This window comes from Urocitellus parryii, chromosome 10 (assembly GCF_045843805.1).
Source record: "Urocitellus parryii isolate mUroPar1 chromosome 10, mUroPar1.hap1, whole genome shotgun sequence".
NCBI classification, from domain to species: Eukaryota; Metazoa; Chordata; class Mammalia; order Rodentia; family Sciuridae; genus Urocitellus; species Urocitellus parryii.
Window position 1 is genome coordinate 2,250,836 of NC_135540.1, and position 25,983 is coordinate 2,276,818.

The following is a 25,983-nucleotide window of genomic DNA, read 5'->3' on the forward strand; positions in this document are numbered from 1 at the left end:
TATATTTTAATTAAATGTAAGTAATGATTTAATTAGCAGGTGAGGGTGGTCACTGCAGTATAATATCAGGTTTTGAATATTATTAGATATTAACTTTGTTTTTGCATTGCCATGTGCACATTGAATGCCAGTTTTTTATTTTAAAAGATTTATAGTAATACATATTTACCAAAAATAAGAGGATTGTAACCAAGAAAAATATAAAGAAAGATGTATATGTCTCCGTTTAGATTTCTTTATAAATTCTACTCTACAGATGTGGCTTCTGTTGATAGTTGCTTATGTTTGGATACGTACTTTTTAGTAGTATCAAAGTTTGCTAAAGAATGTATTTTGGAGATGGGATTGTGGCTCAGTAGTAGAGTGCTTGTCTAGCATGCATGAGGCACTGGGTTGGATCCTCAGCACCACATAAATGTAAAATAAAGATATTCTGTCTGCCTAAAACTAAAAAAAAATAAATATATATAAAAAGAATATTGGTATGTGCATTCACCAAATTAATTTAGAACTTGTATAAACTATCAAAGCAAATTTAAAAATTTCAAGTTTTGACATACATATTAAATATATATTGAAAACATAATAGGCAAAAAATTTGCCCAGCCCAATGAACTCTGCTTTTTATAAGGAATATATGTAATTTTTTTGTTTCTGTCTTTGTGTACCTTAAAATTTAGTGCTGATATAGTGATATTATTCTACCTTAAATTCCGTTTCTTTCTTTCTTTTTTTTTTTTTAAGGAAACATTTGCAAATGTTTATTAATTGTTGGTGACTGATGCAGGTTAAATGAAGGAAGAGAGTTTGCAGCATGGAGCATGTGCTGAACAGGAAACAGATTGAAGGGAACTTGTCCCGACAGGGAACTTAGCAGTGGGGCAAAGTAGAGGAGAGATGCCCACAGTGATACTCTGTGTGTGTGTGTGTGTGTGTGTGCGCGCGCGTGTGCGCGCACTGAGGCAAAAAAGTCTGGAATTAAATACCTACATCTTTGGTAGTCCCACCTGGAGCAAAGGAAAGGTAGTGCTGGTCAATACAGAGAATATCTGACAATACTTGTTTTTGAAAATAGGCACATGGACACACAGACAGATGAATGCATTAGGTATATGTCTTGCTCAACAAAACTCTAATATCAAACAGACTGCAGGGCACACAGCAAGAACAGTGTTAACAGAATACATAGCATATAGTAAGAACAAATAATGTTTAAGTTTTTAATGTTGCGAATTCTTCCTTTCACTTGCTAATACACCTGAGGGTCAGGAGTTGGAGAGTTCACAGCCATGCCTGTGACTGCAAAAGGCCACCACATTTTGCTTCTCATCACAGGCAGGTCACACCCCTAAAGAGAGCAGTCTTCTCCTCAGAGTCTCTGATCTCTTCATATGCCCTGAGGCACTTCCTTTCCCAGGCTCTGTGGCTCCAGATACTCCCACTGTCTTTCCTGGGTCCTGACGCCCTCCCTTTGCTTCCCAGAAGTCCTTCCTTTCCCAGTGGGTGCAGTTGTCTCTGAGACTGTTTGGAGCCAGCTGCTTCTGGCCCTCCCTTCAGATCCTGTTCTTCCCTTGCTGGCTTCTGGGGCATCTCCTGGCATTTTCTCTGTCGTATGCCAGAAGCACTCTCAGGTGATTAATCCTGACTTCCACGGTTGTGGCATTCATCAAAATCGTCACTCTGGGATTCTCTGGTCTTTCCGTTAGAACTCATGAAAGCAGGAAGGGTGGCTCTGAGACCTCTCAGAGACCGAGTGATGGCAAAGGGCATTTGTTTGTTTTAATGTATTACTTATGTTTTAGTTAGTATCAGTGTTAGAATTTAAAAACTTTAGAATTTAGGCATTTTGCATACATATGTGTCATTTTTGAGTACATTATTTCATGTACATTCTATGATGAAATTCATATATAGGTGAAAAACTAAGGGAGTGTGAAAATCCATGTTAACTGAGATTTACTTAGTTATCAAAAGTAAACACAAAGAAATTATAAAATCACAGTATTTGTGAGATTATGTTTAAAAAAGTGATTTCCAAAATCCACCAAAGAAAGTGATCCTGGCATTACCTCTGCAAAGAGCTCTGCAAAAAGACTGTGTGCTGAACATGCTTTAACATCTGAGAAGATTTGATGGAGCCGCGAGGCCTGCTGCAGGTGTGGACAGCATGGCCGCTCAGCGCCAGCTTGAAGTCATTTTCAACATGTCAGAACCGGGTGTCTTTTCTTCCGTTGTAGGCAGGGTTGAGTAACAGTACACTGAGACTACTTTCCTGGGTGGAATTTGTTCTAGCTTTCCTTAGTAGAGGAAGGGAAAGCGTCACAACATAACCCATCAATTATAGCAGAAAGCCCCCTCTGTGTGCCTGTCAGCACTTGTTCCTAGTAACTGGGGGTTAAGGGTGTGTGTGCAAATGTGCTTTCCTTTTTAAAAACAATGCAGTAGTCTTGGGAGGCATTTGCAGGTAAAGTCACCAAAGGATGTTTTCCCCTGTACCTGCCTCTGGAACTCATGCCTACTGCAGACCTGCTGAGCCAGTCTCCAGGACCAAGAGATACGAGTGCATTTTGAAAAGGTTCCCAAAATATCTAAGTGATAACTCCCGTTCTGAATTCTTTTGAGTTTAATCAACAGTGAAGGCTATTTCTGTTTAGTTGTAAAAATTATATGTTGGGTTTGAAGATACAGCTCAGTGTTTATTTTACTTTATATTTGTGCTTGAATTTGTCCATGCTTCAGATCTTTTTTTTTTTTTTTTTTTTTTTTAAGCAGTGGACAGCAGAGAAGAATACAGGGAAAACTCCTGGTTTTATGAGTCAGTGGATTTGGAGTTTGAATACAGTATTCTCATTAGTTGTAGGACTTTAAGACCTTCAACGTCCTTTCCTAAGAAAAGATGTTATAACCTGGTGTCCATAACCCTAGTTAGAAAACAAATTTGTCAGTAACTCTGCTGCAGAATTTATTGAAATACTGATTTGGTCCCCCTTTAATAGATAACAGTTAACAGTGTTAGCAAGACTATTTAACAACTTTACTACTGATAGGTTAAATAAACAAAATATAAATTCACAGTCAATGGGAAAAAGATGATTTCAGTTGAAGCTAAATCTGTTTCTTAAAAGTCAAATTTTAATTTCTGATGCAAAAGAAATCACAAATAGTTGACACACTTCCACATTAAATAACCAGTGAATTGTATGAAAGGAAATTTGATAACTGTTGATAACATTTATTTAATCAGTAACTAAAATTAGACATTCTTATTAAAACTGTTAAAACATTTCTGGATAAATATTACAACTGGATAATATTTATTAAGAGTCATCCAAATTGATTTTCACTTTCCTCAAAAGATGTCCCTACATATTGCCTTGGGCACTATAGAGTAAACACTGAAAGTTATTGAGCCATAAAAACTTTCTTTTTTCTTATTTATGGGGCTGGGAATGAAACTCAGGGCTTCATACGTACTAGGCAAGAGCTTTGCTATGGAGCTGCATCTCCGTCCCACCACAGATCTTCAGAGGTCTCTTGAGGAACTATATTATGCTTTCTGCTATAATTGGGGAGTTATGTTGTGACACTTACTATAAACTCTATAGTTTTTTACTTTTTGTGCTACTGAATAATTATTTTCTAATGTTTTTTCAAATTATGAAAGTAGACCTGACATTTTCATTTTTAATTAAATATACTAGGTGAGGGTGGTTCATAGTTTACGAATTCAGGCCCACGAATGAAAGTATTACTTAGCTCTTGTAATGCCAGCTTGTTTTTTCTTAATATTTACAGGAGAACTACTTTGGGGAAGATGACATGTACATGGATTTTGAAGAGGTCATCTCCAGCCCTGTGCTGTCACTGTCCACATCATCCAGCTCGGGATGGACTGCTGTTGGAATGGAGAACGAAAAGAAGGAAAGTGAAGGTTCAGCCAAGCCAGTTCACCCTCTCACCCTGCGTCCTTGGGACATTACTGTACTGGTTAATTTGTACAAAGTTCACGGGCGTCTTCCTGTTGTAAGTATTTACAGATCAAGAGAGTCCTAACAGTGTATTAGGGCATCCATTCAGCATAGGAGTCTCTGTGTGTGTTCCTGGGTGCAGGCGCACACGCGCATACACACACACACACACACACACACACACACACACACACACACACGTACATTTAAAAGGAAACAGCTTAGATTACAGAAATTTAGACTTTATCCCTTTCACTGTTAGAAAGCTGGTCTAGGACATCACATTTTCTTAGTTCTTGTCTCCAGACCCCACATCAATTTGGGTCCTTATGGTGAACCTGTTACAAAATCAAGCTCAGGCATGACCCCAGAGGATGAATTGGGCAGAGGTGTAGATCCAGCCCAGCATCTTGGTTCACTCTGAGAATGCCCTTGGCACTCACGGGGCTTAGAGACTGACTTGGACTGAGATTGTATGGCCCCAAGAACCAGGAGCATTGAGATCAGGCCATATAGGGAGGAGAAATGCCCTGGAACAATTTGCTCCATTTCACATGCCAGCACTGTGTAGCAGAGAAGGCACCTCTGGTGCCAAGGGCAGCAAATGTCCTTGCTTGTGCAGAATAGTTATTTTTGGTGACATATATTGTTTTTCCCTTTGAAAAAGCAAATTCCCTTAATCATGAGAAGTGATTTTGTTTTCCTAATATTCTGTTCCTCTTTAACTTCTTCTGTCTTGTGGTACTTTGTTAGCATGGAACTACTGATGGTCCTGAGTGCCCTACTGCTTTCTTGGAAAGACTATGCTTTGAAATGAAGAAAGGATTTCGGGAGACCATGCTGCAGCTTGTCTTGTCACCCTTGAATGTGTTTGTCAGCGATAACTATCAGGTAATATGAAAGGAAAGGTGGTAAAGAATTAGAGACTTATTTTTAGTACTAAGGGGGTCAAAATAGTGTGTTAGCTTCTGTGCCTGGAATATGTGGCTCTTTCAGTTAAAGATTTATAACTGTAATAAGGAGTTCTCATGTCTGTGTGTGTGTGTGTGTGTGTGTATGTGTGTATGTGTGTGTAAAACATGTATAAAATATAAATGTGAGTTGTTTCAAGAGTCTCAATTTTCTTTTTCTGTTTTTCACTGCTCCCATTTATGTGACACCAATCATATTTTATCTCTTGTTTTTAGAAATGGAAAAAATACTTTCTAACTCTCTACTGTAGAAGGGAAAAATTACCTGTTCTAAACAGTACCATAAACATTTACAACATGTGTAGCTACAAGCCAATGATTTATTCTTATTCATCTAACATTAGACATTTTTTTTGTATTTCTTCACCATATTTAAGAACCTCCTTTGGGAAAGAACCAGTGATATTAATCAAACGGAGAATTGATTGTATCTCTGGCTAGATTATCACTTTTTAAATTATTTTTTAAATGCCAAGTAGCTTCTCTTGGTACCTACTACTGATTTAAAAAAAATTATTTTTTAGTTGTAGTTGGACACAATACCTTTATTTATTTTTTTTATGTGGTGCTGAGGATCGAATCCAGGGCCTTGCACGTGCTAGATGAGTGCTCTATCACTGAGCCACAACCCCAGCCCCCTACTACTGATTTTAGGGAACTTCCCTACCTCTGTTCACATTATATGATTTAGGAAATGGATTTTTTTTTTGGTCTCTCTATTTTTAAAATTTGTTCTTATTAGTTATACATGACAGTAGAACGTATTATGACATATCATACATACATGGAGTATAAAGTTCCAATTCTTGTGGTTATACATAATGTGGAGGTACACTGGTCATATATTCATACATTAACATAGCAAAGTTATGTCTAATTCATTCTACTATCTTTTCCATTTCCCATTCCTTCCCCTCATACCCCCTAACTGATCCGGTGAACCTCCATTTTCCCCATTGTGATTCAGCATCTGCATACCAGAGAATATTAAGCCTTTGGTTTTTGTGGGATTGGCTTATTTCACTTAACATGATTGCCTCCAGTTCCATCCATTTATCAGGCAAATGCTGTATTTTCATTCTTCTTCTTGGCTGAGAAATATTTGTTGTGTGTTTATATCACATTTTCTTCATCCATTCATCTATTGAAGGGCACCTAGGTTGGTTCCATGGCTTAGCTATTGTGAATTGAGCTGCTATGAACATTGATGTGGCTGTGTCACTGTAGTATGCTGATTTTAAGTCCTTTGGGTATATGCTGAGAAGTGGGATAACTAGGTCAAATGGTGGTTCCATTCCAAGTTCTCTGAGGAATCTATTGTTTTCCAGGGTGCTTGCACCAATTTGCAGTCCACCACTAATATACAAGTGTATCTTTTCCTTCCACATCCTTGGCAACATTTTTTGTTAGTTATATTCTTTATACCTGCCATTCTGACTGGAGTGAGATGAAATCTCAGTGTAGTTTTAATTTGCATTTCTCCAATTGCTAGCGATGGTGAACATTTTTTCATATATCTGTCAACCATTTATATTCCTTCTTCTGTGAAGCATCCGTTTAATTCCTTTGCCTGTTTATTGATTGGGTTATTTTATTTTATTGGTGTTAAGTTTTTTGAGTTCTTTATATATCCTGGAAATTAATGCTGTATTTGAGGGGCAGGTGGCAAAGATTTTTTCCCATTCTGTAGGCTCTGTCTTCAATTCTTGATTGTTTCCTTTGCTGTGAAGAAGCTTTTTGTTTGATACCATCCCATTTGTTGATTCTTGATTTTACTTTTTGCACTTTCATAGTCTAGTTGAGAATTTGGTTCCTAAGCCAACATGATGGAGATTTGGGCCCAGGGTCTCTAGTCTAATGCTTAGGTCTTTGAGCCACTTAAGAGACAGGTTTTGTGCATGGTGAGAATAGGGATCTAATTTCATTTTATTACATATGCATTTCCAGTTTTTCCAGCATCATTTGTTGGAAGAGGCTCTCTTTTTCTCCAGTGTATGTTTATGACATCTCTGTCTATGTTTATGTGAGTTTGTCTAAATGGAGAAAAACTGGAAGCATTCCTTCTAAAAACTGGAGCAAGACAGGGATGCCCTCTTTCACCACTTCTATTCAGCATAATCCTGGAAACCCTAGCCAGAGCAATTAGAAAAAAGAAATTAAAAAGATACAAGTAGGAAAAGAAGAACTTAAATTACCACTATTTGCCAAGGACATGATTCTGTATTTAGAAGACCCCAAAAACTCCACTAGAAAACTTCTAGAACTCATAAATGAATTCAGCAAAGTAGCAGAATATAATATTAACACCCATAAATCATTTCCATCCTTATATATCTGTGATGAATCAACTGAAAAAGAAATTATCCCATTCACAATAGCCTCAGAGAAAAGAAAATATTTGGGAATCAATCTAATAAAAAAGGCGAAAGACCACTATAATTAAAATTGAAGAAGACCTTAGAAGATGGAAAGATCTCCCATGTTCTTGGACAGGTAGAATTAATATCGTCAAAATGGCCATACCACCAAAAGTGCTATACAGATTTGATGCAGTTCCTATTAAGGTTCTAATAGTGTTCTTCATAAAAATAGAAAAAGCAATAATGAAATTCATTTGGAAAAATAAGAGGCCCAGAGTAGCCAAAGCAATCTTTAGCAAAAGTGGAGCAGGAGGCATCATGATACCAGACCTTAAATTATACTACAGAGCTCTAGTAACAAAAATAGCACTGAAACAGACCTGAAGACCAATGGTACAGCATAGAAAATGAATTTTAATACAAGACAAATAAAATTATAAATGGGAAGATGAATCTGACAGTCCAAAATCATCAATAGGTGGTCATTCTTATGAATTATATGTGGTAAGTGAGCATTTTTTTTAAACAGCATATTCCTTTTCACTCTTTAGCTGTAGCTATGTTTTTCTTGATATAATTTTAGTTTACTTTCTTGGACACAGCTGAGATTGTGATAGCTAAAAATCAATACATGGTGTGTTTTAGACATTGTTTTTGGTTGTGCCACAGAATGGGTGTTTCCTTCTTTTAAACTTTTTTGATTTTTAAGTAATTACAAATTCAGAGGAAGTTGGCAAGATAGCATAGAGACACACCATGTACACCCTTTACCTTGTGCTCCCCATGGCGTGAGACTCTTATGTAATCATAGTGCAGTGTCAAAACCAAGGACATTGATACTGGTTCAGCATGTATTTGTAGTTCCGGGTTGTTTTACCACATGTATAGATTTGTATAACTCCACCATTGTGAACTCCTCTATCTTCATAATACCAAACTTGCATAACAGTTTATTTTAGCCTTAAAATACCTCTTGTGCTCCTCTGCAATTAGTGGTTTATAAGAGCTGGGGACAAGTGTATTGAGAGGAAGTAAATCCTCTTTTTTTAATTTGTTGAAGAAATTAATAAAGAGAAATGGGGAATCTCTTATGGGCGAGTTCTGAGCATCTTAGTTGAGTGTTGGTTTGTTTGTGAGTACTTAATAGTGCTTTACTTTTATTTTAACCACTGTACTTTCAAAAAAGGCCTTATTAGACATTAAACAAAACAAAAGAAATTATTTTTAAAGAATGCATTTCCACAAATGTGTTGAAAGCAAGGAACACTAACCCTATGTGATGGCCCCCGCACACAGAAGAGGCAAATATGGCGAAACTAGGTGCAGAGACTCCTGTGAGCTGTCTCAATGTAGAATGGTGTCTTGAAGGTCCTCAGAATACTTGTGAGGAAATCTGACTCCTCAGTCAGCAGCATCTCTTTTTAGTATTGTTAGGTGAGATACTTAGGGAACAAGACAGAAATGGTCCTTACCTAAGGAACCTGGTGGAGAATATAAATATGGAGATTAAAATAAATAATTCATAGTGTAAAAGTGCTGGAAGGAGAGGTAGACACTGCTTTGGAAGCATGTAATTGTTTGGAGACAAGAATGTGGTCAAACTTGCCTTTTGAAAGGCCCCTGTGGTTGTTGACTGAGCACCGAGATTCAGAAGTGAATGCTGGAATGCTTGTCAAAGTCCTGGCAAGAAGAGTCATAGCAGTACAGATAGAAGAAAGTCAAGGGTATTTGCTGAGACAGACAACAAATTGTGAGGTAGGTTCTACAGAAATGGCTGATTAATGAGGAAGGCATTGCCTAATGTCCTTGATCCTGTGTTCTTAACAGTGGTCTGTGGAACTAGTATTCCATGGAATGCCCTGTTACACTTATCCTTTTTCTCTCTAAATGTGTCTTAGAAATTTTCTCTCACTATAGAGTAAGTATACAATTATTCTCTGCAAGATAAAAGCTATTCTTTTATTTACATAGTCCTCAAAATCTTCATGGATCTGGGTGACCCTCCCCTCCGTTCTTCATGTTTTGGTCGTATTGGTCTTTATTCTTCCCTTTTTTTACTCTCTTGATATTTTAATGTCATGATTCCTGGCCTTCCCTCAAAACATTGGGCTCTGGCATTCCTTGTTAGTGACCTAGTTTCTTTTTCCTGGAGGCAGTTACCAATCAGACCAATTAGGACTTAGCTATCAGATTTTTGTTGTCGGGCTTTCAGAGGTACTGTCACTGACGTAGCTGAGGGCTCATAAAGATTGTCAGACGTAGCTTACTTCTGACAATCTTTATGAGCCCTGAGTTGTGGTAGCCTGATTTAGAGTAGTGTCCAGCTCCAGGAGGGTAAAGCAAGTATGAATCATGAGGCGGTTTTGAGGTACTTCTTACCATCTTCTTGTTTCCAGCAGCGACCGCCCGTGGACGACGTACTCAGGGAAGGGCACATCCATCTGTCAGGTCTGCAGCTGAGAGCACATGCTATGTTCTCTGCAGAAGGTCTTCCTTTGGGAAGCGATTCCTTAGAGTACGCCTGGCTAATCGACGTGCAGGCTGGAAGCCTTACAGCCAAGGTCACTGCACCACAGGTACGGTCCTCCCAGCACTGTGACCTAACACGCCTTCTTTTCCTTCCTCCCAGCTCTCCAGGACAGCTTGTGTGACATGCAGTGATCACTGCGTTTCCACTGAGGAGGTTCTGGGGGAGCGTTGGTGGACTGTCCTCCTTGCTGTTCAGGACTTTCTTAGCAGTAGTTGAGTCAGAGGCAAGGGTCACTTTCTGAGCTAGATATAATTGGCAATACTATGTAGTTCTAGAGATAGTCACAAGAATTTGAGACTTTGTCTTTGGGAAAAACTCAGGATGAGAACTATTCTAGAAACCAGATTAATATATTTTTCAAATTATACTAGTTGGCCCTCTGCAATTACAATAACCTTTGGTTTCCCCTAGTATATAGAATAATTTTCTAAGAACTTTGCTTTCTAGTATATTTCTTAAGTAAGCTTTGAAACTCACCCTTGTGTTGCTGAGGATTCTTGTCATGTCCCAAAGCAAGATCATATAATCAGTGCATATGACCTAGTCTTAATGGATACTGGTTTTTGAAATAAAGGATTTACTAACAAGTAAATTTGGTCTTTAGAGCTAAGTGTGGTCCCTTTGGATAAGTTCATCCCTAACACAATCTGACTGACTTTTACAAGGCTCAGAAGCCTTAAGGATTATTTAGTTCTAGAAATAGTCCAACTTTAATTGAAGAGCTGTGTTGCTGTAATGTTTTACCTGTTGAGACATATATTTATGATAATATGAATGCTTGGTATTTTAGGACTGGAATGTGGTATAAATGTTCATACTCCATTTTGGTAAAAAGTTACAGAATAGGTATGAAACAAAGAATCAGGTGGTAGCAGGAGGGAGGTAAACCAAGAATCCAAGTACCTTGTATACCTCAAAGAAGCTGTAGTAGAAGGGCAGTGACACTGATCTCCTAAAAATAGTAGGAGAATGAATGAAGTTGAAGGCGGTATTTTGGAGTTGGACAACATCTTAGTATAATGTTAGGATATAATGACATGTAAAAAAATGGGTGAAAAGAAATGAATATATACAGAAATGAATGACAGGAAACATTCAGCACTTACTGGCTTTGTAACTGTCGTCTTCTTACTCTTCCCTGTTTCTTGTCCCTAAGTCTTCAAGTACAAACTTGTATATAACAGGAGCTTGTTCCTGATGAGAGGATAAAGTCATGCTGAACCCACAGAACTGGATGCAGTTTTATTCTGAGGACTAAGAGTTCCTGTGTTTATAAACCATCATTATAAGATAACCCTTTCTTTCTGCACTGCACTCTTGTCATGGATTGCATGCCTCATGAACCTGTAGACACTTTAATGTCTTATCATCTTTGTGTGTCTTAAAACTGAAATTCATGTTTTCTAGTAGTTGAAATTATGAACTGCTTTGGGGGGTATAAAGTAATGTATAATCATTCCTCAGTATGTTTATTGTTTAAACAGCTTGAATCAGTTATAAAACTAAAGGGCTTTTTAATTTAAACTCTAGATTTGAAGAATTGATATATCATTAAACTTTTAATTACATAAACAAATGTGCCTTATAGTAATTCAAAATACCTAGTTTTCCAAAATTGTAGCTCAGTATGATAATGATAATTAAATATCAAAAAAATTTACATCAAAGTTGTTTATTATGAGACAGAATTTTAGGTGCTTTTGTTTGCAAAGAATGTATGACTTTGAAGAAAATTGTTTGTTTTGAAAGTTGCTGAAGGGGAACTTTTCAGCTGAAATAAAGTTCATTTTGGTGATGCATTTTACCATTCACAAATGAAGAGGAACACAGGTTTCCCAGTGATGTCGAGGTAGAGGAAGCTCTTGCTAACAGGCAGGTTATCAAGCAGCAGGTGTAAAGCAGCCTTTGTGCTCTTTCAAGCCAGCTGATGTTCTTCATGGGTTGCTGAGTGCCAAACCCTGTTTAGGTGCTAACCGTATTGTTACCCTGTCCCTGGTTATCTTAGTTGGCGTGTCTCTTGGAGTGGGGACAGACATTTATTTTTCATGTGGTGTGCCGGGAATATGAACTGGAAAGACCAAAATCTGTAATCATATGTCAGCATGGGATTGACCGTCGAGTCTGTGAGTCCAAGGTATGTTAACAAATGTTAGCAATATATACACATGTATGACTTTTTTTTTAAATGGAAGATCAAGATTCAGTTTTAACTAAAATGTGTATAACCATGAAGTAAACAGTATAGTTTAGCTTTTTTTTTTTTTGGTTAATTATTGTGTAAATTCTTAGACACTGTATCTAAAATATGAAAGAATTATTAAAACATGCACATTCACGCATATATATTATATTTTTACTGTTAAAATTTTTATCTTAGTGTATTATTTGCAATATGGCTGTGTCTGTAGAAGATTTAGAAATTGAAGCAGCAGGAAGGAACAATTCCTTATGTGGCTTAATTTGCAGACCATTCTGGAACTTGCCTAATATCCTACAATGTGATTAGCAATGTTGGACATTGGCCAGATTTCCCGACTCCAGATCTCATGCTCTTTTCAGGACATGGAACTGCCTTGGTATATGTCATTATGGTTCCTTCTCAGGATTTAAAAAAGTAGACAGTGATCCCTAGAATGTGCACAGTGGCACTGAAATGTGTGGTGTTTTGTGCAGTAAATACTCTCCCTGGTGAATTTGGAATGGGGACTTGTTTCCAAAAACCTAGAAATTATGGAAATTTGAAAAGTGTAAAAGAAAACCATTATTAACAATTTAGTTTTTCTTTCTTATTTGGATTTTTTTCCATACAAGCTATATTTATGTGCTGTAATATTATTGTGAATTAAAGTAATTTATTGTGCTTTTAATTTTATGTCTGAAAAAGTCACACTATGCTTACGTGCTGATAATAAAGGAAATAGCTCTTTAAGTTTTGATAAAGTGTTTTTCCTTTTGGGAACTGTCCCCTTACTTATATGTCAGGCAGTTAGTTCTTATGGATAATTCACACATACTTTTAGGTTCCCCCCTTTAACTCAAAGCTTTTATGTGGCATGAAATTTTTTAAAGTCAAGTATATTGGGGTATAATTTTACATATAGTAAATTCACCCTTTTTAAGTCGACTGGTTTGAGTTTTTGACAAATGTTCTAATCATGTGAGTAATGATTATCACCAGTAACAATAGAGAACATTTCTGTCATTTTGAAAACTTCCTTTGTGTCTCTCTGCCTTTGTCTGGAGCAGATAGATCAGGGCAAAGCATCAGTGTCCCGAAGGCCCTGACTGCAGTCCTGGTGGTGCCTTAGTGAGCATGTTTACATGCTGGCGTGTCAGGACTCCCTTAGTCTGCCATTTCCTCAGGTTTATTGAAGTAGGTGATGTGCAGGCTTCTTCCAGCCTAGGCATTACCAAATCTGTATTTTGGGAACAAAACAAAGTTAAATTTGTGTGGATTGTCCTAGGTATCACCGTGATATTTACAGTTGATTTATCTGTGGATGTGTGAAAACAGTATGTGCAGGGTGGGGGGTATTCTCACAGGGAGTTTATAAGAATTGTCTCTCATGACTTTGTTTACCAATTTTCTTGGACTATTCTTTTTGAGTCTTGGCAACAAATTTATGTGTATTAAGTGAAATAGGTTTGCTACTTGGCAATTTTGATGAAAATGGCAGTTATATAAGACTAGTGTTCTATTGGGAACACTTAGATTGCTGATGGCTTTATTTATCATTCTAAGAGAAAGAAATTTAACTGACTGATTACTCCCACCCCCATACTGGGGATTTAACCCAGGGGCACTTTACAACTGAGTTGCATCTCCCCCATCCCCCTCTTTCAAATTTTTTTTGAGATAGGATTTTCCTAAGTTTCTTAGGGTCTTGCTGAGTTGCTAAGACTGACTTCAAACTTGGTATCCTCCTGCCTCAGCCTTTGAAGTTGTTGGAATTACAGGCATGCAACACCTTGCCCAGTTAACCTACTGATTAAAAAAAATACATATAACTAGAATTTCATTTGTTTAAATAAGGAGAGTTTAGTTAAGTATCACAACAGTGTGTTGCTTGTGATGAATTAATTATACAATTCTTTTTCATTTTAGTTGAGTTGTATTCCCGGGCCTTGCCCAACTTCAGATGATTTGAAATACACTATGACTCGTTTAGCAGTAGATGGAGCTGATATTTATATTGTGGAGCATGGCTGTGCTACAAATATAAAGGCAAGTGTTTGTCTTTTTCTTGGCCTGTGTAATTTTTTCTTTTACTATGCCAAACCTTTATATCTTGAGGTATAACACACTTTATAGTTTGTCATCTCACAGACTAGCACATAACTTTAGAAGATATCTTCCTGAGTTTTACTCATTCATTTTGTCTTCCTCTAGTGTATTTTGAAGTACTTTCACCACTTTTTAATTCTAACTGAATTATTGTGACATTGCTGTATGAAAGTGTATATGCCAGTGTTGTAAACAGGTAGTGCCAGAGGATTTTGCTGAGTACTGGCAGGTTTGAATATTCCTGTTTCTTGCCCTGCTCCTGGGGACATTGGTTTGCCACCTATGCACTCTGGGTGGCTGTTGCGCACGGTCTTGTTGAGTGCCTGTGGCTCCTTTCCTCACTGCCCACCGACTGGGCGCACCTGTCCTTTGATGGCTCTTGCTCCTCTGCCTCTGTCCCCTCTCGGACATTGCAGCTCTGCTTCTCTTCTATTTGTGAATTTGCCTTTTCTGTTTCCCCCCTTTCTAGTATTTTCCTTTTTTTCTTCTAAATATCTTTTCCCTCTGCTTGAAATGATTGCCTGTTCTGTAGATGATGCTAAGTTACTTAAAAATACAGAGGTTCTAGTTTTTTTTCATTTGTTTCATTCAACTTTAGATGGGTGCAATTCGGGTTGCAAACTGTAATCTCCACAATCCATCTGTCGGGGAAGGAATAAGTGCTGCAATTCAGGATGTTCAAGTGAGACAGTACATTGAGCAAGTAAATAGCTGCAGAGTTGGACTTCAGCCTGCAGTGCTCCGGAGGGCCTACTGGCTTGAAGCTGGGTCAGCCAATCTAGGACTTATTACTGTTGATATTGCATTGGCTGCTGATCATCATTCTAAACACGAGGCACAAAGACATTTCCTAGAAGCTCATGATGCCAGAACTAAGAGGTAAGTGAAAATTTTAAGAATGGTAGCTGTCTTAGGTTCAGATAAAAAGTATTAGAAAATTATAGAGAAAATTTTGTTAGGAGTGGAATAAGGGCATTTGGATTAAAGACTCAGCATGATGACATTGCTGTACTTCAGTGAACTTATAAGAACTTTTCACTACTTTTTAATTCTAACTGAATTATTATGACATTGCTTTATGAAAGTGTGTATGCCAGTGTTGTAAACAGGTAGTGCCAGAGGATTTTGCTGAGTACTGGCAGGTTTCGAACATTCATAACCTTACCTCAAAGAATTTTGTTGTATATCTTTCCAGGATTTTAGGTGTAGTTTTCTCATACTTCAGATATGTACACTTATACTTTATACTTTAATCTTTTTAAAAATTTTTTAATATTTTTTAGTTTTTGGCAGACACAACATCTTTGTTTGTATGTGGTGCTGAGAATCAAACCCTGGCCGCACGCATGCCAGGCGAGCGCGCTACTGCTTGAGCCACATCCCCAGCCCCTATACTTTAATCTTATATGGTTTAAAAAACTGAGACTTTTGATATGCATTACCAAATTACTTCTGTGAAAAATTATTTTAGCCTACATCCCCTGGATTTTAGGAGAGTCCTGTCTCACTGTGCCTTTGCTACCTTTTGAGGGTTTATGATAACTGAAAGGTTAGGTCTCTCCTTATTATACATTTCTTTACTTCTGAGACATTTTTTTTCACATACTAATTAGCTGTTTTGACTTGTCAATATCTATTAATAGTTTGTGTTCATTTATTTGAGTATTGATATTTTTCTTACCAATTTTTTTTTTGCTACCAAGGATTAAACCCCAGGGTGCTTAACCTCTGAGCCACATCCCCAGTCCATATTCTCAAAAACTAAAGAACCTGGGTTTCTTGGTTGGTTGTTGCTCAGGAAGCCAACCTGGTGCAGTGCTTGTTTTCAGTTAGGCTAAGTGGCAGAGCCAGGTGCCTGTAAAGCTGGGGAAGTGACTCCTGGGGACCTCGGGCATTCCTTGCAGCTCCTTAGGCCAGCTTCAGAACCGTGTTTGTCAGGAATTGTGATGAGCACAGATCTTGTGCTACTTATAGGCTTCGCCTGTCAGGGGGTAATTTTTATTTTTTTAAATGTATGAGTTAAAAAACTGAATTAAATTTATTTTGAAAAATAGAAAATGTGGTTGTTTTGAGAATGTTTTAAACCTGGAGCTAATTGTCTCATTTTTTAATTTTGTATTTGCTTTTTTAATTCTTTGCTTTTTAAATATATACTATATTTATTATTATTATTCTACTTATTTCCATCTCACTGTGGTAAAACTGCTTTTTTTTTTTGAAAGGCAAATGATTAAAAAGATATACCACAGAAAAACTAAACCTTTTTGTTTGTGTTTATGTTATTTTAATAAGAGTTGTGTTTTTTTCTTAATGCGTTCTTTTCTGGGTCTGTCTGATTGTGTTAGGTTGTGGTTTCTGTGGCCTGATGATCCCCTGAAGAACAAGAGGTGCAGAAACAAGTGTGGCTGTCTCGGGGGCTGCAGATTTTTTGGTGGCACGGTGACTGGCCTGGATTTCTTCAGACTCGAAGAGCTGACACCGTCCAGTAGCTCTGCATTTTCCAGCACAAGTGCTGCAGAGTCTGATATGTATTATGGACAGTCTCTACTGCATCCTGGAGAATGGATCATTACTAAAGAAATCCCCAAAATCATAGATGGTGAGAAAATGTGTCTCATGCTAATCTTTTATTATCTCTACTCCTAAGCTATCCTGAGAGAACATCTGTGTTACGTTGTTCAAATTAATTAATTTGAGGGGTGTTGTCGGTAGGATTTAATATAATCTCTATTTTTTTTGCATATACTGTAACAAAAGCCAGAAAAGACTAATAATTGTTTTCAACGTTACACATGTCCAAAGTAGATCTATTCAGATCTCTTACTGTTGACATAGGTGGCTTTCCTCACAAAATTTAAGCTAAATATTTCCTTATATATTATTATTTTTCTATAACTCAGCTTCCAGATATATACTGAGGAGTAACTGTCCTTCAACTTTGTTTTACCAGCCTCTTTTTATAGGAAAATGTATTGACAGTATCATTTGTATTATTGGCCCCCATGTACCAACTACTTTTGCAATACTCTTAGTTTTCTTTTAAATCACTAAACTTAAACATGTGAGAAGGAGAAATCTGGTCTTTCATTAGAGTCCTTGGGATAACTTTTAAATCCACTAGTTTGGCATTAACAGTACATGCTAGCTTTAAAGGGTCTTAGATTGAACAACTTTGGAAACAGATGTTTCTTTGGATTTTTTAGTTATGTAATCATCTGTTAAGCATAACGTTTATTGTTCAAGTTGCTGTGCTGCAAAAATGTGAAATGTAGACACGTTTGGATGTTTCACTAACATTTAACCTTTTTTCCTTAATCTATTAAAAAACATAAGAGTATTTAGTTCTGCTTTTTGACAGTAGACCAAAAAAAAGGGGGGTGGTGAGGGAGCTGTAGTTTTGATTTTAAGAATCTTGTCAGATATATTTCCCCAGGTATAGGTGTTAGAAGAAAGAACTGGACCATGTATGTTCAGTACCTGTTTAAATGATTATTCACTGAATAGTAGTACATAGCCATGTACATGCTATTGTAAGATCATTTTACTTCAGCAGTTTTACCAAAGTAAGAGCAGATTATCTTATAAAATCAGCAAATAACCAAAACTTCTTGGCATTTAAAGGGTAACGATAGATTTTCGATTTGTTGAGTCTCCTGGGAGCCGAGTATAGCTGTCTAGTTTCAGGCTAGAATAAAGAAGCCACACTAATAGAATTGAGGGCCCACTTAGTTCCTCTTATGTACAAGTGGATTGAACTCGTTCTTCTTTCCGTTTCACATTTGTAGTTGAAGTAAATGTTGCTTCTGTTCTAGGTGTGTAACTCTTGTACCCTGAGTTCTGTGTGAAACTGCATTCCACTTAGTAGGTCCCCTACTAGCAGGTTCCTTTTCTTTTTCCTTTTTTTTTGGCACTGGAGGTTGAACTCAGGGGCATTCAACCACTGAGCCACATCCTCAGCCCTATTTTGTGTTTTTTATTTAGAGACAGGGTCTCACTGAGTTGCTTAGTCCCTTGCCAAGTTGCTGAGGCTGGTCTCAAACTTGAAATCTTCGTGTCTCAGCCTCCTGAGCCGCTGGGATTATAGGCGTATGCAACCAAACCTGGCTAGCAGGTTTCTTTCCTTGGGTGATGCAGGGGTGGCTGGAGGAAAGAGATAGTTGAGCAAGAGGTAGTAGCCCCCCCCCAGCAGCCGCAGAGCTCTTTTTTTTAATCCCTTGCTCCTTCCCTTATGTGACACCCCTTGGGGCTCTGATGAAGCTTAGAGGCAGCTGTGCTCCACTCTGCTGTGAAGTCTTATTCTTTCATTCATAGAGCCTTTGAGTGGGCGCTCTGTGTCTGAGGCGTTGCTGCAGGCACTGGGAGTACATAGGTACGTGAGAAACGGTATAATCCTCGCTCTCCTGGTCTCATTGACCTTTTAATCGTAAATAGGACAAAACGTTTAAAAATAAGTAAATCTGGATCAAAGGTATTCTGTGTTCTTGGTGTTATTCTTGAAAGTTTTCTATAAATGTGAATTTTTCTTTTTCCCATGCTGGGGATTGTGCCCAGAGCTACATGCTAAGAATGTGCTCTGCTCTACCCGTGAGCTACCTCCCAGCCTTAAAAATGTTTAAATAAAAGATTAAAAAAGGAAAAGGTCACCATATAGGACTGTAGATAATCTTTTTTTTAAAAAATTTTTTAGTTGTACATGGACACAATATCTCTATTATTTATTTATTTATTTTACTTGTTTCTGAGGCTTCAACCCAGTGCCTCATGCATTTGAAGCAAGCGCTCAACCACTGAGCTATGACCTCAGCCCCATATGCAGATAATCTTCCTACTGTTTTTCACACATTACTTCATGAAATTAGATACTTGCTTTTTTTAAAAAATGATCATACTTTAAAAAATGGAATCACATTGGCATATTTTTCCTAAATTGCTATTGAAATTTTTATGTTCACTTAAACCATGTTTTATTTGTTTAGGCAATGTGAATGGTACAAAAAGGAAGGACTGGGAAAGCAAGTCAGTGGGAATGGAAGTAGAGAGAAAAGCTCAGCATCTGAGTCTTCAAGTACCACTGAGATCTCACAGTTCATCCTCTTCCTCAGAGGAAAACAGCAGTTCCAGTGCTGCTCAGCCTTTGTTAGCTGGTGAAAAGGAAAGCCCGTCTTCTGTTGCTGACGACCACTTGGTTCAGAAAGAGTTCTTGCATGGTACGAAGAGAGATGATGGCCAAGGGAGGTCAGTATTCAATTAGATTTAGAAACTTGATCATGATAGGAGTGTAATTACTTAAAATAGTGATAAGAAGAAAAACTTCTTCCCTTTCTACTCCTTAACTTTAGAAAAATTGTTTTGTACCTGAACATAATTACATATTTTAAAGTGTTAATCTGTATTTCAGAGTAAATTTTTTTTATTCATGAATATGACACACACGCACACACTCTGAAGATATTATAAAAATACAAAAATCAGTATTTCTCTTCATCTCACTGCTCAGAATGGATCATTATTAGCATTCACGTACTGTTCTCTCATCTAGTGAGTATTCTCTGGTCCTTCTCTGAGCACCGTAAGGGTCGGCCATTCCCTTCTCGGGAAGCACAGTCGCTTAGTGACTGGATGGTGCCTTTCCCTTTTCCTCCTCCTTGGGCTCCATTGCCAGGCCCTGTATTTTTCTTCCTTCCTTCTAGTTTTACAGCCTGCCACTTGTTGAGCACTGTTGGCCCCATGAACTTCTGTGTTTTTAAAGTTGTGGTTGGACACAACCCCTTCATTCTACTCATTTGTTTTTATGTGGTGCTGAGGGTGGACCCAGTGCTTTCCCCGAGCTAGGCAGGTGCTCCATTGCTGAGCCCTGTGTACCATCTTCTCCATTAGATTCTCTACTGTTTCCCTAGACAGTCTCGTTGCTGTTTGGCTTCACTATGATCTTTAGCTAACATTTTTTAAGGTAAAACTTCAACCTTGAAACCTTTATAGATTTATTGTAAAGCCACAATAATTATTTAAGCTGCTCAGTTGTTTTTTGGAAACGTATGGGGGATTTGAACACATATTTTGCTACTTTGGATATGTTAAAATTTCAGATTTTATTTGTAAATGCAGAATCACTAAAAAGATTATACAGGTGATCTCTGTTTATGCTTACATTATATGAGACTGAAAATATTGATAGTTTTGCTTTCTGTTTTAGCATTCCTACAGAAATTTCAGGAAACAGCCCTGTGTCTCCTAACACTCAGGATACATCAGTAGGTCAGTCTCCTCTTAGATCTCCTTTGAAGCGACAAGCCTCAGTGTGTTCCACCCGACTTGGAAGTACTAAGAGTCTTACTGCTGCTTTTTATGGAGACAAACAGCCTGTTACAGTTGGAGTTCAGTTTAGTAGTGATGTCTCTCGGAGTGACGAGAATGTACTAGACTCGCCAAAGCAGAGGAGAAGTTTTGGTTCATTCCCGTACACACCATCGGCAGACTCTAATTCATTTCATCAGTATCGATCAATGGATTCTAGCATGTCAATGGCTGATAGTGAAGCCTACTTTTCTGCAGCTGAGGAATTGGAGCCCATTAGCAGTGATGAAGGCCCTGGTACTTATCCTGGCAGAAAGAAGAAGAAAAAGCAAGCACAGCAGATAGACTACAGTAGGGGTTCCATCTATCACAGTGTAGAAGGGCCACTTACTGGCCACGGAGAAAGCGTTCCAGACCCTCCAACTCTGCCATTCAAAACTCATCCTTCCCAGGCTTCGTTTGTTTCTGCATTAGGTGGAGAAGATGATGTTGTAGAACATCTATATATTGTGGAAGGTGAGAAACCAGTGGAGAGTGAACAGATCACTTCTCAGCAACCTGTGATGAATTGTTACCAGACTTACCTTACTCAGTTTCAGGTAATTAATTGGTCAGTTAAACACCCAACCAACAAAAGGACCTCTAAATCCTCATTGCATCGTCCCCTTGATCTGGATACACCAACCAGTGAAGAAAGTTCCTCATCATTTGAACAGCTTTCTGTGCCAACGTTTAAGGTATACATCAAATCATTAGTTTTTAGCAACGTGTTTATTCAGAAAAGTAGATTTTTGAGAAGTTGTTTTCAGAACTATTCAGTCATTTCGGGTAGACTTTCTTAAATTGTAGCTTCCTGTATAACAGTTAGATCTCAGGATTATTGATGAGTATTATGAACTTAAGCAAATTGAGCAATGGTTTAAGATTTTATTAATCTAGTAAATTAACATATGGTCTGTCCACATTATGTACTACTCCTAAGGTTAGAATCAACTCTTTCTCTGTGAAATCATAGTTCTGCATCTTAAAAATAAGATTTTGGCATTCTTTATAATGGTTGCCGTTCTTTCTACTAATCCTTGCTTTCAGTCAAATTCAGTTCCATTCACTCCATATTTGAGTTCTTATATTTTTGTATCAATGTGATTATTACCTATTATTGTACTGTATCCTGTAAGTCACTTTTTTAGTAAAACTAAAAACATCTCAAAATAAATTCAGCTATAAAAAACTACTTTTAGAATGAAGAATTATAAGGGAAAATTTTAGGATATTAATGACCAAAATCAAGCATAAAACAGAACTGATGAATGATGTTCAGCAATCTTAGGTAGTATGTACTTCTGCATGCACACATTTATATATATGTGTGTAGATATGTATTTCATGTCTAACTTTTAGTGTATTCAGTCCTTCTTGATTCAGATATTACATTTTACTTCGTGCTAGGCATTTTGTACAGCGGTGAGGGAAACAGACATGGAGCTTCTAGTTGAGAGGTGGGAGACATACAGCTGGTAGATGGACAGGTTAGAATTTGGTTTCAAACCGAGAAGGTTGTTATGGTAATCAAAGGCTGCTGGATTAGAGAATGATGGCGAGGAGCTACTGAGATGATATTGACATGGAAGGTAGATGAGGAGGACTTGTGGATGAGAGGACTGGGGGAGACCCTGCATTTCAGGTGGAGGCCCTACTGTGGGAAAGGGTTGGTGTGAGTGAGAAGCAGTGAGTGCAGAAGTCTAAACAAGGGCCAGGTTGTCCAGTTCTTGCAGACCTTTGCACCAGGAGTTCTGATGTTTTAATTGCTTTGGGAAACTCAAGAGCTTTGAGGAAACAGATGTGCTATTGTGTACTTGGGTTATTAAGTAGAATTAAACTGTCCTTGGGAGAGGACTCGGGGGTGGTTTAGGAGGTCATGAAACTGGTTTGTCTAGGAGATGACAAAGGCTTGGGGTCAAGGCACAGTAGTATTGACGGAGGTCCTGCCAGCGATGGACATTTGAGTGGTATACAGAAGTAAGAAGCTTTAAGTGATAGTTATGAAGCTTTGGTTTTAAATTCTGCCCGTTTATTATCTTGTCCAAAATAAATTTCTCTTACTGAATTTTAAAATGTCCTTTTTGTTCCATGAAGAAATATGTCAGTATATGACTTTTTTCTGTATAAAACTGGATTGTACACATGTGCAGAATAGTACTTGACAGGATAGGATTTTTTCAGTATTTACAAAACATTTCTAGTTTGGCTAAGCAGGCAAATCTCTGGAGAAGATGAGTCAAGGAATTCATTCTTTAAACAACTTCAAATGTAGAATATAATGTTTTCTCCATTAAATCTAAGTAACCAATTGGCATTTGCTAGAGTTCAGTTTGGTTAGATTCATTTATTCATTTTATCTTTTATGAATATAAAATATAAGTCTATCTTTTCCTACAATCTTAATGTTTCTCTGGGTCTCTTTTGCTTTGAAGTGGAGCAAATTATATTCTGCACATGTGTGACTGTAATAATGAACTCTAATATTATGAATAACTATAATGCATGAGTAAAAACATCTAAAAAATTGGTTGTGCTAGGAGAAGACCACAATGAGCTTCAGAAACTCTCTATGTAAAACATCTGTAGAGGAAAAGAATTTGCAATACTGTTGTATTCCTCTTCATTGCTTAACCCTCACAGCTTTACTCTGGCATACAGTTACATAAACAGGAATGAAGTTGGGTATTTTCTGTGATTGTTTCAAATGGTTAGACATTCAGGTTGAATATATCAAAATCCTATTAACAAAGTATATGGATGTTCACTATACTGTTAATGCCATTAAATTAGAGAAATAATATTAAAATTATAGACTAATACCTTATGTTATTATAGGTTATCAAACAGGGGCTCACAGCTAATTCTTTGCTAGACAGAGGCATGCAACTTTCAGGATCGACTTCAAAGTAAGTAAAAATGGCATGTAAGTTTGAAATCAGTATTCCTTGATTATGAGAGAGGTGGAATTGATTCTGAGTAATAACCATTCTTGATGAGGTCAGGCCTTATTTTAAAACAAACTATCCCCCCAAATTAAGCGTTTTTGTTTGTCATGGCTTTGACTGTATTTAAAAGCATTTGCAGTATGACTATAAAACATGCTATGAAAGCCATAGTGTGGCAAATGAAAACTGGGGACTAATAAGAACTCAGTACTATGTTTTTCTTATTTTAGAACAGCTTCATTAAGTAAATACATTTTAAAATGATTATCTCATTTAATATATTAGCCATCTTTAACCATTTGTATTTCAGTACCTCATTGGCCAGTCTTTGAAAAGTATTTGGAATGTGAAATATCAAGTCCAATTCCATGACTTTTCACCAAAATAAATGCAGTTTAAATGTTTCCTCATCTTATGGAAGTTCCTACTTCTATTCTTGTTCTTGGTCCTTCTTAAATATATGCTTTGCTTGTTAAATGGCACAGTACACCATATACTCCACTGGAAAAGAAAACTGTTGATAACACAGATGATGAAACGTTAACGGAAGAGTGGACACTGGATCAGCCCGTCTCTCAGACCAGAACCACGGCCATAGTTGAAGTAAAGGGAACCGTGGACGTTGTTCTGACTCCACTGGTGGCCGAAGCTGTGGACAGGTACTTTGTGTCAAAATGCAACTGTTACTTTTTGAAATGACACATGGTATATTTATGTTTACATAGGAGATTGTTTCATAGTTTTTTTTGGATACAGTTCAATGTATTTTAGTAGCAAACTTACAGGAACAGCACAGAAGACAGACAGCATTAAAGACATGGACTTAGTTTCTAACAGTGAATGCCTGGGATCTACTGTATGACAAAAATGCTAAGAACCCCACTTAGTTGCCGTCAATAAGAATTTTACTTGTTTAAAAAAATCCCGATGCTGGCATTGTCCAAACAAATCTAACAGTTTTATTTATAATTGTTATACAGTTGGATTGCTGAAACTTGTTCACTGAAACATTTTGACTTGCGTTAATGCTTTATGTCTCGAATTTATGTTAAAAATTCACACCCAAATGGAAATGGAAAAATGGCTAATACCTATTTTCTGTCCCCTGTTTTTTCCATTCTCAATCATATACTTAGGTACTTAGGTACCTTTTGACCCTACGGAAAAAAATATCTAACATTTAGAACTACCAATAACAGGAAGAAGAGAAAAAGTGTTTTTTGAGAATGAAATGTTTCCCATGGTAGTGGATTCCTAAGCACGTTCTCTGTGTATAGCATGCTAGTTGGATGTCTTCTGGCATAATTGTTTCATATTTGGCATGATTAATACACAGTTGGGGTCTTCAAAAAGGCCAACTAGATAGGCCTCAATTGCCTCCTGCAAAGCGCCTATAGCTGTGCCTTGCAAGTGCAGATGTGTTTCGAAATCCTGAGCAATTTCTCGCACCAGATGCTGGAAGGGGAGTTTGTGAATCAGAAGTTCAGTGGACTTGATCAGTCTTGTCAGATGTGTTTCCTCACCCCTCCAGTAGAGGGTCCATTCTTGAGATCGGCTTTTGTAGCCAGTTGTTTTCCTACGTGCTTTACCACTGGTTGGTTTGCAGGCTGTCTGCTTTAGCATGATAGAAAGACCTTTGTACTTATCCCCCTTCTCGTTCAGCTGGAGCTTGGTGGGCTAGAGGTGGTGCTGGTGTTAGTGAAAGCTGTGAACACTGGTAGCTTTTTTGATTGAGTAAAAAAATGGATGTATGTTTAAAAAGGTCTGTGTTTTAGTGATCATTTGTTACTTTCTCAACCAAATAATTAAATCATAATGATTATTCTATTGATATCTATCTATCTATCTGCATTGGGTTAGTGGCCAGATACTCAGGAACTAATTATTATCTCAAATTCCCATCTAGTTAATGAAAGAATAAGAGGAAATGATAGATGTTCTGCTTGCAAGCATCCTGCAGTCTTCCTAGAGTCGTAAAACTAAAGTGAACAAAGCTGAAGTGGAATGCAGAGTTGTGTGGAAATGCTGAGTGCTGAGTGTTAGGGAGAGACAGGATTTAGTTGGGATCAGTTCTCATGAAGGTCTTTCTTTTCTGCAAAGGCACATAGTTTTCTTTGATAACTTAAATTTTTAAGATTCTCAGGAGATCTCAGACAAATTAGGAATATAGGAAATCTTCAGGAGATGATAAAAAAATAAAACCCACCAGTTATAAAAAATCTATTAAGAATGTATTGGAGACTTCCATGTGACACCTGAAACTTTGAGACTACTAAAAGAGAACGGGGAGACACTTGAGGACACTGGTATGGGTAGGTAGCTTTTGGACAAGACTCTTAAGAGCACAGGAAACAGAAGCAAATGTGACACTCAACAGAAACTCACAGCAAAGGAGACACTCAACAGAGTGAAAGCACAGCCTGCAGAGTGGGAGGAAACACACCTGTCAAGACTGAAATCCAGAGTGTACGTGGCAGCTGAACATAAATAACTCAGTTTAAAAATGAGCAGTGTATCTAAATAGGCATTTTTTTTTTTTTTTTTCTGAGAGTACCTCTGGCCCACAGGTATATGAGAAAAGGTCAGCC

General features: G+C 37.5%; 1 protein-coding gene across 10 annotated transcripts in view; it reads left to right on the plus strand.

Moving 5' to 3' along the window:
• Bltp1 (bridge-like lipid transfer protein family member 1) overlaps nucleotides 1–25,983 on the plus strand; it is a 203,130-nt gene that overhangs the window by 66,994 nt on the left and 110,153 nt on the right. For 8 of the 10 annotated variants that reach the window (XM_077803394.1, XM_077803388.1, XM_077803391.1 and 5 more), the window contains 11 exons: nucleotides 3,796–4,023; nucleotides 4,722–4,859; nucleotides 9,696–9,875; nucleotides 11,835–11,963; nucleotides 13,935–14,054; nucleotides 14,713–14,993; nucleotides 16,460–16,713; nucleotides 19,091–19,349; nucleotides 20,308–21,145; nucleotides 23,286–23,356; nucleotides 23,881–24,054. In XM_077803394.1, coding sequence (XP_077659520.1) covers nucleotides 3,796–4,023; nucleotides 4,722–4,859; nucleotides 9,696–9,875; nucleotides 11,835–11,963; nucleotides 13,935–14,054; nucleotides 14,713–14,993; nucleotides 16,460–16,713; nucleotides 19,091–19,349; nucleotides 20,308–21,145; nucleotides 23,286–23,356; nucleotides 23,881–24,054 — 2,672 coding nt within the window. The remainder of the gene's footprint in view (nucleotides 1–3,795; nucleotides 4,024–4,721; nucleotides 4,860–9,695; nucleotides 9,876–11,834; nucleotides 11,964–13,934; nucleotides 14,055–14,712; nucleotides 14,994–16,459; nucleotides 16,714–19,090; nucleotides 19,350–20,307; nucleotides 21,146–23,285; nucleotides 23,357–23,880; nucleotides 24,055–25,983) is intronic. The other 2 variants (XM_077803397.1, XM_077803390.1) reach the window with 2 other exon arrangements.